The 13687-nt window shown below is 33.0% G+C and overlaps 2 protein-coding genes across 4 annotated transcripts; both read right to left on the reverse strand.

The window, feature by feature from the left end:
• Positions 1-514: 514 nt before the first annotated feature.
• LOC105155768 (protein DETOXIFICATION 23) lies at positions 515-3922 on the reverse strand. 2 transcript variants are annotated; one of them, XM_011071714.3, is made up of 9 exons: positions 3771-3922; positions 3362-3644; positions 2396-2937; positions 2225-2311; positions 2085-2141; positions 1773-2011; positions 1491-1609; positions 1057-1143; positions 515-973 (listed from the first exon to the last, which is right to left on the reverse strand). In XM_011071714.3, the coding sequence occupies exons 2-9, from the start codon at positions 3620-3622 to the stop codon at positions 899-901; spliced, it is 1467 nt and encodes a 488-aa protein (XP_011070016.1). In that variant the 5' UTR covers positions 3623-3644; positions 3771-3922; the 3' UTR covers positions 515-898. The 2 variants fall into 2 exon arrangements, with proteins under 2 accessions (XP_011070016.1, XP_088733054.1); XM_088876928.1 differs by lacking the exon at positions 3771-3922 and adding an exon at positions 3751-3765.
• A 4743-nt stretch (positions 3923-8665) lies between these two features.
• EMB1241 (Co-chaperone GrpE family protein) lies at positions 8666-12561 on the reverse strand. 2 transcript variants are annotated; one of them, XM_088878014.1, is made up of 4 exons: positions 12128-12561; positions 9927-10439; positions 9545-9684; positions 9004-9209 (listed from the first exon to the last, which is right to left on the reverse strand). In XM_088878014.1, the coding sequence occupies exons 1-3, from the start codon at positions 12434-12436 to the stop codon at positions 9580-9582; spliced, it is 927 nt and encodes a 308-aa protein (XP_088734140.1). In that variant the 5' UTR covers positions 12437-12561; the 3' UTR covers positions 9004-9209; positions 9545-9579. The 2 variants fall into 2 exon arrangements, with proteins under 2 accessions (XP_011070018.1, XP_088734140.1); XM_011071716.3 differs by lacking the exon at positions 9545-9684 and having other exon boundaries at positions 8666-9209; positions 12128-12557.
• Between the last annotated feature and the right edge of the window lie 1126 nt (positions 12562-13687).

Below are 13687 nucleotides of genomic sequence, written 5' to 3' on the forward strand. Positions count from 1 at the left end.
ATCAAAGTGCATAGTGGGTGGAGTTGGCCCAGAATTGACATGAACTAGTACGAAAATATCCGGTCTAGGACCGGCCCATTATTCATGGCCAGTCTTGGACCTAAGCCTTTAAGTGTCCCTAATAGAGTCCATTTTTTAATCCTGACTCAATCCATAGACTGGCCTGATTGAGGCCCAAACCAAACTCACATCAACCTTAGATATGCTTGTTTTATTATTTTTGTTAATGATATTGAAGTTTTCTTATAAACAATTATTAACATTTATAATTATCTTATGAAATATTTAATAATAAATTAAGGAATATGAAAAATGTATATATGAAAAAAATAAAAGTTATGAATATATGATAAACTTAAATAATAATTTGACGAACAAATTTATAATAATAAACTTAAATGACAATAAATTCAAAAAGGACTTGAAATAAATTTTGAAAAAAAAACAAAGATTATTAATGAATTAAAGTACTAAAAATTTAGAAGTAGTACAATAAAGATAAAAGTTTTCAAAGTTTCAAGGAATAAAACCACTATTAGAATAGTCAATTTAGAAAAATAAAATAAAAATTATGTCATACATTAAAAAAAGAAAAAAAGAAAAGAAAAAAGGCCCAACAGGCACAGCTCAAGCCTTGTTCAGGAGCAGGTGGTCCTGGATTGGGTTGGGCTGATCTTAGGTATTGATTCTTAGGACCGGCTCAGGACTAATTCGATTGTTCGAAGCGGGGCCTTTGGACAGAACCAGTCCATTTTTTTTTAATCATTCAATCTGGTCCTGGATTAGCTCAACCCAGTCCAGCCCATGCTCTCTAATTTTTTGATTATGTATTTGAAATTCTTAGTTTGGAATATATCTATTCAAATACAACAATAATCAAACTATAGAAAATCATTCATCAGGCAGCTCCAGAGTTACCATCAGGTTCAGCTTCCACAAACCATCTGTTAACTCTTTTTCGAGCAATTGCAACCTAAAAAGACAAAAGGGATTCAAGAATCAAGTTATCATATTCCTTGAAAAAAAATTTAGAAACTAAATCAAATAATTGTGCACCTGTTTATCCCAATCTGTCTTTTGGGTTATTATGAGCAAAATAATAGTTTGAATGAGTGTTCCAATCAATATTCCAATCCAAACACCCTGGGAAAGAAAGCTTTGTCAGGCTAGCTAATGCCAAATTCCATTGGATGAAAAGCAAATTCTTCAAGAATCAAAGATGTTGATGAGTTTTAATCAAGTCGAACTCGAATAACTTGATAATTTTACAGATACTGATTGAGTTGCGGTTCAAATCAAACTTCAAATGTTGTCTGCAAAAAAAATGCTCTAATTCTTAGTTTGTTATTTTTCGTAAAAGCCGAGTTCAAATAGGCTTTTAACAGTCGATTGCGAATCAAATACTGAATAGTTCCCTCTACCACTGCACATGTAATATGAGAGACAATATGGTACCGATATCATCCAAGGTGGTTGTGTTGGAAACTTACCTCAACTTGTAATTTGACGACATAACCAAGCAAAACCCCAGTGGGAATTCCTATCAAGTAATAGGAAGCAAGGTTCACATATACCACAACACTCTGCCATCCAGCCCCAATAGCAACACCTGTTCATCAGATCAAAACTCCAAATCACAGTGTGCATTAGTTCAGTAAAACCACATTCCTTTCGGACACATTTTTAGGCATGTTGACAATCTTTTTTATTATTTCGTGAGAAGCAACAAGAATACATTTGTCGGATCGATAACTAGTGGATATGGGCCTTACCGGAAAGAACTGGTTGAATGCTATTCAAAAGTATAGTGAACGCCAGAAGAGGCGACAAGTGACCGACTTCCGTAACCACATCATGATCATTCGTGAATACATGAGCCACACGTTCGCGAAAGAACAGGAAAAACACAAATAGCAAGAATCCTAAGGCAAAAGAAATCAGCACTATATTGCGAATTGAGAACTTTGCAGCTTCGGGATCCCCCTTCCCAAGCTCATTCGCAACACGAACGCTACAACAAAGAGTAGATGCAGCACGGATTATGGTCTAAGAAGAAGAGAAGAAAGGAACTATGACAAGTGTACCTAGCTGCAGCCATGAAACCGAGTGCTATCATCATTTCCCAACCACTGATGTTAAGACTGCAATATATAGAGAAAGGATTATCAAGTGTTGCGTAACTGGAGGAGGAGGCGATTAAGGGGAGAATAGGAAAGAGTAGTACCAGATGGAAAGAGCACCAACTTCAACCTCGGCGTTTTTCAAGTTTCCTGTCAAAAGAATCAGTATTGCATTGTACCAGAGCTCGAGACTGTCAACAAAGAAACCATGTAAGTAATCATCGTTTATAACATGAGTATTGTTGATTGCAGAGTTCATGTGCAGTATGACTCACCACAGCATTGCACCAGAGGATATAGAAAGCTTGACGACTGGCCAAAGATCTTTGAAGGCTAATGTTGTGAAACCTTTCCATGTTTCTCGACATCCTCCAGAGACGATGAATATCAGTTGCCCCATGTTCGGAAGCCAGTATGCGAAGATTGCTGATATCATAGTGCCGGCTAGACCCAAATTGTACTTAACTGTTAGAAGCCATGAGAGGAAAATGTGGATACATAATGAAAACACTGCCAAATATGTAATGATCATGTTCTTGCTTTGTGCTTGTAAATACATTTGGCAGCTAAACGATACGATATAGGAGTATATGACAGGAATGAACCACAGAGCTATTTTCCCTGCCACTTGAGCGATATCTTCATCCTGTCCTAAAGCTTTCAAGACAGGGGCTGCAAAAATGTAAAGCGGCAATAGTAGAGTCGTGAACACAGTCAAAACAATCCACGATCTTTGGAGATATATCCCGAGCATGTGGTATTGTTTTGCTCCGTAGGCTTGCCCGCACAGTGTTTCCAATCCACTGGCCACTCCAAGCTGCACAGTCCAAGCAAAGATGTCAAACGAAAAGTTCATAATGTTTTACCTCATGAAAAGGTAACTCCAATTAATATTTCAAAATGGACTTGCTACCCGACAATCAAATCATTTCAAAGATCGTTCGTCTAAAATTACATGCACTTGTTCTAGCACAACAGTGAGCACTACTAAGAGATGGAACCTACCAAACTTTACATTAGAACCAGCTATTAAGAATCCCTGCCTACTTGCATTCATTCGTCCCTTTTACTTTTCAGGACGTTTCACAAACAACGATTTTCAAATACTTAGATCTAGTGAAAAACAATCCTATAGAGTAATTCTTTTCTTGTCTATCAGCGTACATACGTATATACTACATATGCAGCTACATACATCTAAAAAGAATACGAATAGAGATGTTTAGAGCATCAAGTAGTACCAGTAAACCATTGGCAAATCTTGTAAGGAGAGTGACCACCAGAGCATAGGCAGCCAACTCTGTGGAACCAATGTGACCTATAAATGCTTGGCTGATGACACTTATACCGAACGCCGAGAACCTGGTGAAAATAGCAGGGCCAGCCACCACCCACATCTTCTTGTTCTCTACCCATATTTTGCTCTTGAAATTCTCTTCCTCAATCTCATCTTCTGCTGCCCTCAACAGCTTCTCAGTACCATCACCTTCCATGTCACTCATCTCTTCCCGCTTTCTATCTATACTGTGATAGAGGGCAGAAGATAGAATCAGTATCAGACCTCAGACCTCAATCTTTCCACACACACACACACACAAGAACTTGTTTTTCAAGAATCAGAAATCTGTACTGTGATAAAGGGAAATTTACTTGTACTCTATACTGTGTTGCAAGATAAGTCTCAATGTAAACGTAAAATATAAATGTGAAAATGAAATTTGGACAATAAATCAAGAGGTAGGACAAAACATAATTGTATGATATATAGACTAGGGCTATTTAGTACAAGAAAGATGTGCGCTCATTGTAAATTCAAGAAATGAGAAAAACTTCATTAATTATTGTACGACTCAAAGTAAGCAGTGATGACTATCGAAATCAATGTATAGTATCGGCTCAATTGATTAGAATGAATTTTTTTTTTAAATTCAAGAAATGAGAAAAACGTAGACCTATTAATGTCCGCCTCAGAGTAAGCGGTGATGATTGTCGAAATCAATGTATAGCATTGACCCAATTAACGTTCGCCTCAGAATAAGGGGTAATGATTGTCGAAATCAATGTATAGCGTTGGCTCAATTGGTAAGAATGAACTATTTTTTTATTAAAATTCAAGAAATGAGAAAAGATATACCAGTTAATATCGGCCTTAGAGTAAGCAATGATGCTTGTTGAAATCAATGTATAAAAATGAACTACTTTCTTATTAAAGTTCAAGAAACGATAAGAGGTAAACAATTAATGTTCATTCCAAAGTAAGCAGTGATGATTGTCGAAATCAATATATACCGTTGGGTGAATTAATAAGAATGAGCTATTTTTTTTATTAAAATTCAAAAAATGAGAAAATATACATCAATTAATATTCGCCTCCAAGTAAGCAGTGATAATTGTCGAAATCAATGTATACAGTTGGCCAAATTAGTAAGAATGAACTATTTTTTTATTAAAATTCAAGAAATGAAGAAAGATAAACCAATTAATGTCCGATCGAAATAAACAGTGACGATTGTCGAAATTAATGTATAGCATTGGTTGAATTGGTAAAATTAAACTATTTTCTGATTAAAATTCAAATAAGCAGTGACTATCGAAATCAGTGTACAGTGCTTGTTTCATTGGTAAGCATTCTATTAAAATTTTAATTAAAATATATATATACCAATTAGTGTCCACATCACATCAGAGTAGCAGTAAAGATTGTCAAAGTCATAAATGTAGGTTGTTGGTTCAATTAATAAGAAAAGAACTATTTTTTTATTTAAAAAAATAAAAAAAATCATGAATTTATCATTTTACAGATAATAACATACATATATATAATATATAAAATATTAATTTTCAATGATAATAATAGAAAAGTAGATAAGGCCTCTGAATCTCAAAACCAAGAGAATATATTTGTACTAGAAATAATATTATTATTGACTACAATATTAGTAATTACGACTAAAAATTATGATAAATAACTGCTACTAACTTCGATTAAATAAAATCGATGCAAAAAATTAGTTTTTTCACCATACAAAAATGATTTGTTATGGTTTTAAGCCTTGACAATGTTTTAGCCACCCTCATAGAAACTATGGCCAATAATCGTTGTATGGTCGTAGCCTATAATTATTTGTTACGACTAGTTGTTATTAACTATGATAACTAATTATAGTTAAATTTTATAATTATTCTAGTGTTGTCATAGAAACTACGGCCAATAATCATTGCATGGTCGTAGCTTATAATTATTTGTTATGATTATTTATTATTAATTATGATAATTAATCTTAGTTAAATTTTATAATTATTTTAGTGTTGACATCTATACAAATCATATTAATATGAAGTCCCATTAAAAAAACAGCTGTCACATGACAATTACTACATATGCAATAAATGAAAAAACAAAAAGTCTTAAAACTGACAAACAAGAGACGTGGAGTTCCAAAATAATATGTGGCCTATATCAAGCGGCTTTCCACATGATCAAAATGAGCTTTTCCCTAATACTTTAGACCATGGCTTCGTTTGTAGAATCGAATTAGGTATGAAGAAATTTAATGGGATCAAAGACACAATGGTAAGTCCCACCATCCATTCTTTTTATGTTTGATTTAATGTATTATATGTGTGATATTTTATATGATAATATATTGGAGTTATATAAAATATTTGAGAGCAAATAATATATAAAAATAGAAAGAGGGACGCAATGAGTATTTAAAAAAATTAAAAAAAAACTAAAATAGGAGGATGGGTGGTGCACCATCAATCTTTTTCTTTTTTAATCACACCCACACACGGAAACACACACATCAACACACCACATCGCCACTTTTTCGTTGATAATATTCAGGAGTTGAGGATGGAGTAGAGGATTGAACAACTCCTTATTTGCTAGTAAAGCATCGTAAGATCGAGATAAGTAAATAATTAGTATTATCTATATATGTTTCGTTTTTTTGTGGTACTATTTTTATATAAGTTTGTAATTCATGTTGAAACTTATTTATCTGAAAATGTACGAGTAGTGAATGTTTTAGTTTGAAAGACTATAATGTGAAAATGAAGTGAGAAAATGCATTGAAGTATTATATTGTTTACTGAGGTGTTGTTGGTGTTAGTAAATAAAAATGTGTCAATATATGATTTTACGTCACTATTGCTTACAAGAATGGTGATATGTAGAAATGAGGGAGTGGTGGAAATTGAATATAACTGTGATATAAATACCCTTTGATAAAAAGAAAAGAGCTATGATGCGATATAAAAAAAAGCTTTGATACAAATTTAAAAAGCTATGATGCGAAATGAACTTGATGACCGTTCATAGCTGGTCAAGGGGATTCACTTAAACATTATCTAATAAATGGTGAGGTTGAGTTGGTGGAGAAAATCGCTACATCACCTTCTGGTACTGGGAAAAAATGAGTTTAATTGATTGTCCTATTATGAGTTAGCTATGTTATGTAATAAAGTTAGTTGTGTTGGAGTTAAATTGATTACATTCTATATATATGTTGCTCATTTTACCTTGTCTGGACTATATTTGATGTACATAAGTAGATAGTCAGATTATTTGATTACTGAGTTGCAGGCTCACTCCTCTGCTAATATTTTCAGGAATAGATCTCTACCCATCGAGGATTAGGTCCAAGCCTTGCATTTCAGTCAGGTGAGGCTCACCCATTACTAAAAAACATCACCTTTTGGGGTTGTGCAAATCTGAATTAGAAATGAAGATGGTATGTGAGCTAATTATAACAATTCTATTTTATGGTATTTGGTAGACATACGTATAATGTCGTGATTGAAATGATAAATTCGTTAATGGTATTGACGAGATTATGTGTATATATATTCAGCAGGGACTGAATTATGCGCATAATTACATGTATAAATAAGACTTACTTTAAGTATGATAGTTATGGGAGATACATTCATAGTGTCGTCAGTGAATGTTTACACATGAATTCTATGCAAAAAAAAAAAAAAAAATGCAAGAAGACAAACCACCAATTTCTTCATCAGTACCATTGGTTAGCATAGAACATGGCTCTTCAATGCATGTTACAAGATCATCATCAAATCTTGGAGCAGCGTATCTACCGGCAAGCTTCTGGAGATGAATAGGAGTTTCACGAGAAAGGGGGATATGGAGCAAAAACAATCATAATGCCTAAGAGAATCAACCTCTATGAAGCTTTCAAGCATGGTTTTTGGGATATTTTTGAACCAATATGTAAACGACAATGCATTTTGAACATTGTATTTATGATTGTTGGAAGTTTTTTTATGTAATAAATAAGATCATTTTGTCTATACTATGAATTGCTCTGTTTTATGATGTTGATTTTGTACTTATGTATATTCAATAGAATTTTGTACATTTGCAACAACCTTTCTTTCCAAATTAATAGAAAAACATATTATAATTTCATCCAGTAGTGAATATCTACATAACATTTACACGCCGTTTAACAATGAACAACGTGCATTAAGGTGCAGAGGGCAAATTAGTCCATAAAAATATTTTTAAAATTTCAAAAAAGTTATATGTAAAGTTACAATTAATAATCTAAAAGAGTATTTTTGTTATTTCACAATAAAAATTGGATAAAATATAACGAAAGCTAACAGAGTGGGTTTATTGTTAAACGACTGATAAAATTAAGAGATATTTGTAATGTTTCAAACAATAACGAATTTTTTTTGTAGTTATGTCAAATTTTAGAAAATTTTACCTTTCATACATACATGTTTTGATGGAAGAGGCGAGAGTGAAGAATGGGCATAGCAGTAGGTTTGGGGAAGAAGGGATAAAATTTTAAAAATATAATTTAATAAATAAATTATTTATTTTTACTAATTCTTTATATAAACTGCATAAATTATTTTAAATTATTATTAATTAATCTTAATAAAATTTAATTATAATAAAAATATAGGTATTTTTTTTAAATTTTAATAATTGAAATAATTTATAAAAATGTGATAATTTTTTAACTAGAACTTATAATCTACTAATTAATTTTATTAAAATGTTAATTGACTAATTTGATATTTCGATAATAAAAAGTATAATTTTATGTAATGATTCAATTAAAAAAAGTTAATAAAATTATTTAAACTTGAATTAAAAATGAATATAAATAGAAAAATTTTGTAGAGTCATATTACTCTTTCTCATTTACATTTATTTGACATCCCTTTTACATTTGGTAATTATAGAAACGTTCCTGAGGGTATTTTTGTACTTCAAAAAATCAATGATTATTATTTATCTCTAAAGACTGCTAGAGGTAATTTTTCAAAAATCAAGAATAGTTTATGTGAAAGAAAATATATATGTAAATATCCCAACTAATAATCATATCTCAAATTTTTTTAAACAAATTAAGAAAACACCCTATAAGAGAATCACTTGTACGTCTCTTTTCTACAAGAAAATTTGAAAGAAAAAATTGTATGTTAAAGGGGAAAGAGGTATATTCAGTAACTACACCACCTCCTCCACTGCGTCGTTGTGATTGACACTTACAAAATAAACGGATGAGAATGAGAAGGCACATAATAGTATGAGTCCTGCAATGCTAAAGAACACAGACGAACCACCACTAGCCGACGCCCGGTTCTAAGTTTACACGGAACGGAATTTAATTCAAAAATCAGTTGCATTGTTGCTACATGGGAAAACTACCTCTTCAATTAGTAGCATCAGAAAATAATGTATGATCGTGAAGGTTATCTTCTTGGGAGCAAGTATCGATCCACCAACAATCATCTGAAAGAAAGCCCACCAAGTGACTTACTTGTAGAGGTATTTTTCATACAAAATTGATTTTGTATTGGGGGCAGCTATTCCTCAGGACCTGTGGTTTCTGAGCTACCCTCTCCTCCACCATTTTCATTGACTTCCTCTTGAACTTCTGATTGACCCCCAGTTTCAGGTTTCGCAGGTCCAGGACCAGCGGATACTTTCACCATCGACGGTCGCAAGAGTCTCTCACCGAGTAGGAAGCCCTTCCTGTATTCTTCAATAATAATACCATCCTCATACTCTGTGGAATCTTCACGCATTATAGCTTCATGCAGCTTTTGGCAAGGAAGAAGAAGGGTAATATGAGAAAATGTGTTGTAGAAGAGTATATTTAGGGTCAATCTAAGTGGAAAAAGAGAAAATGAAAGAGCCAACTATAGCTAGATTCTGAAGCGGCCTTACTGCATAGATTCCATGTGCACAATCATTAAGGAATAAGGGCACAAGGCACAAACATTGGCGGGGTAGTCTACAGATTACACATTAACTGAAAAAGAAGAGTGTAAAAGTATATTCCCCTCAATGAGAGACGATTAGATTAGAACAGAACAAAAAGAGAAAGCTTATGCAACTTTTAAGATGCCATACTATCTCTGGTCAATAAACTCACCAAGTTGGCTCGAATCAATCGAGAACTATTTTGAGTTAAAAGCGTATCCAGGTCTTCATAAAACCTGAACAAACTTTATACAGCTTTTGAAAGAGTTCATCAATTACTCGACTGAATTTCGAGCCAACTCGGGAGCTTGCCTGCATTGAGCCAATGACCAGAGTGATTGTAAATAAAAAGGGTATTGAAAGATCCTATTATTAAAGATATGTTATGTTGTTAACAAAATGAAGTTGTGAAAAGACCATCGAACATTTATATGTATACTGGTCATCAGAAAATTGCTTTAAGTTTATATTTATCCAATGAGGATGGCATCAATGTTACCTATTAGCATTATCTGCCAACATAGAAGTAACTAAACAAAATAGTAGGAACTTACCATGGGATCAAATGGTTTACCCACTGTCTCCACAGGAACAACGCCAAGGGATCCCAGAATCTCCGAAAACTGCTTGTATATACTCTGATAACTGTTGTTGATCTTCTCCTCTCCTTCAGTTTCCACTTTGATCTGGGCTTTGGCTCGCTCAAAATTATCTAAAACAGATAACAAACTTTCAACAACTTCTCCTTGCGCATTTGTCACCAGCGACAGCCGTTCTCTCTCTGTCCTCTTACGGAAATTGTCAAAGTCCGCACTAATTCTAAGAACCCGATCCCTCTCAGATGATAATTCTTCAGATAAAGTGGCAACTTTCCTCTCAAGACCAATTTTCTCATCTTCAATGGATTTAAGAAATGATTCTACTTCAGCAACTTTTGACTCATCATTATTTGCTAAAGCCTCCTTGTATAAGTTTAAAGAAGCTACAACCACAGAACTAGGTTCTCCTGCAACTGCATTATCACTCTCACTTGAAGTGTCGTCATCAAGTGCACCGTCTGTGTTCCCCTGGTCCATCAAAATAAAAATTTTAAATCATGACATAATTCTAGGCATTTTCAGGTAACTGAAACATTTGAATAAACTTTTTTCCGCCTCCCTTTCTAAATAAGTAACTATGCACGATGGCTCACACCGTCTAGATATTAATTCCAACATCCCCAACAGTCTTGCTATATCGTACATAAACCTAAAATCACTAAAACTTATAAGACAAAAAAGGGTTCACTTAGACGGGTAGAAGGAAAGCGTAATAATATGACTGTTCGGTATCTATTCATACCAAGTTAAAAACGGACAACCAATTAGTAAAAGATAAAAAGAAAAAAATTAAAAAAAATTAGTACCAGATGGTGGGAGTGGACGTGGTGCGGCAGTCAATCATAATGGCATGAGGCTATGCAATGGACCTCGATATTAAGTATAGGCACCACCAATTTTAAGAACACTGACATTTGTTTATCTCCAATTATTCAAGACTGCTTGCACAGGAAAATGTCAAAAAACATTAACATAGTATTTTTTTTTCCAAGCTTTTATACGGCGTAACCATTACATACTAAGATAATTAATCATTTCTATCCATGGCCTTTTATTATGGTCCATGTGAAGATGGAGAATTAAAGTAGACCATAGCGCTATTTTAGGCTGCACAGGGTATGTTTCACAAACACCATTAATTTGATACGAGGCCTTCAGGTAAGGTTTCAATCCATGAGATCAAGGCGAGAGTCTTTGACTCTTTTCTCATTTCCTGTATAACTACCTAAGTGTTTTTTGAGAATGCCAGTTACCACAATTCAGTATTAGATTCTGGAATTAGTAAAACAGACTATTTGTTAAATTCACATGACAAACAAATTCATAGATCAGAATATTCTTGCTAGTCAAGGACTTGAACATTGTTTCCGAACTTCATGTGATCAAGATATGATTTTGAGCATACATGTTTTCTTTATGTTACAGCTTATGTTATGGTTAACTTGGATAACATTACTACTACTCGTCATCATACAGTATACTTAGATCTTAGAATAATATGTCAAAGGATTCAAATACAATCTAAAACTATAACTTGATCATACCGGAACTGCATAGGAGAGCGTGGCCACTTTATCATGGTGAGCAATTTTCCTATGTAAGGCAACTTCTGGCATAATCACAAAACTGAATATAACTTTGCAATTCAGCCAAATCTCTGTGCAGTCATCGTTCAGTCAATCCGTAAATTGACTAGCTACTGTCATTGATAACCATCAAAGCACAACCCACATGAAAATTTTTCACGGTTTGTTCTTTTGCTTTTGTTACAAAAAATGGAAATACATTAAACTATTTCATCATCAGGCCATTACTGTGTAGACTGTACCACTCTTTTCTCTACCATGAGAAAACAATATACCATCTTCATTCCAAGTCCCAAACTTAACACAATCCCGTCTCATGATTTTTAGCATTTATGTAAATCAATTAAAAAGTAAACAAATCCCTTGGTCCTTCCAAATTCAGTTTCCAAAACTTCACATCAATCCTCCAGCATTCACATTTGCGCACGAATCAACTAGCAGGTTACGGAATTGAAAAAAAAAAGAAAATAGCTGCATTTACTCCCCCGATAATAAATAATAACGAAACAAACTTCTAACAAGAAATGCATCAGCCAAAATGAGTAGCTCATCTAGCACATTCAAAACTACCTCAATTTCGGGTTCGGATTCGGATCCTTGAACCGCGTCTTTCTCCTGGGTCTCGGTTTGGGCCTCCGCAGTTTCTCCATCAGCAGCAAAGGTCAAGAATTTGTGAGCCGAGCGGCTAGGCAATTTGGCACTACTCCTCTTATAACTCGTGTGGTGAATCCGACATCTTGCCACAGGAAGTCTACTGGGTATAAAGGAAACGCAGGCTAAATTGTGGGATTTGAGGGTGGAACCGGCGGCGGCGGTACTGCAAAGGTATGCCGCCGGAACGCTGAAGGTAGGTGGCGTTTTGAGCACGGTGGTGGCCATGGGAGACGGAGAGAGCGAGAGGATGAAGAGGATAAATGTGGATTGAGGTTGAGGCTTGAGGGTTTAGTGTCTTCTAGATCCTACCATCTCTTATGTCGCTCCTCTCCTAATACTTTCAATCCATCTAATTTCAATTTAAAAATTAAGTTGCTCCAACATGTATATAATAATATTTTTTTATATTTTAAATTATATTATAAAAAATAAATTAATTTAATTAATATAAATTTTAAAAATAAATAAATAAATTATTTTTTTAATTGAAGTAGGCTTTTTAGATCATAAAAATTATTTAATTAATATTTAAATTAATATAAATTTTAAAAATAAATAAATAAATTATTTTTTTAATTGAAGTAGGCTTTTTAGATCATAAAAATTTAATATAATAATGTTAAAATCGTTATTTTGTGTTTATAATATATTTTTTTTAATAATATAGATAAATAGATGATTATGAATTTCTCAAGATAATATTTTTATTAATATATTATTCCAATTATTGATAATGATAATATGATAGCACTAAGGGGTGCGTGCAATAATTTCAACTTTTATGGTGGGAATAAATTGTAAATAAATTTATATAAAAATTATTTATTTAATATAAAAAAAACCAAAAAATGGTATGCTAAAAAGTTTGAAAAATATAGACAGAATCAGTGGAGTTTGAATCTCGATTTTGACACGATTATTTTTTGCTTTTATTTTTATTTTTCAAATATAATTGCATTTAAGAATGGAATTATTATGTGATTGGTGTGATAAAGATATATACAACAGTTAAATCATAATTTTTTATATAAAATTATTCCTACAACCAGGCACTAACTTGTACAAAGTATCAAAATTATGAAGCGAAAATCAATAAAAATGGACAATTTGGTATCGTGTATGAGTAGCCGTGGTTTAATTGTTCTAAACAGAATACATATCATACTTGGTTTAGCAATTTATGTAGGGTGATTGTATATTTTGGGAGAGTATGAAGTCAACATTCAATTGTTTTAGATTATTCCAAGAATGGGTAGAATTAACTAGATCCAATAAAACAAACGTAAATTCTTGTCAACGAGGTCTAGCTTAATTGGTGGAAATAAGGTCCCATGATTTTAAAGTAATACGTTTGAATCCCACCAACGTGTGAGATATTATTCTACTTTAATAGTAATGTAATTGTTTGATATTGGTTGTTAGTATATGATTGCCGTAGTTGTCGGTTGTTGTTAAATAAAGATATTTGATATTAAC

Source organism: Sesamum indicum, linkage group LG2 (genome assembly GCF_026168435.1).
Source record: "Sesamum indicum cultivar Baizhima isolate 11 linkage group LG2, ASM2616843v1, whole genome shotgun sequence".
In the NCBI taxonomy this organism is placed as follows: Eukaryota; Viridiplantae; Streptophyta; class Magnoliopsida; order Lamiales; family Pedaliaceae; genus Sesamum; species Sesamum indicum.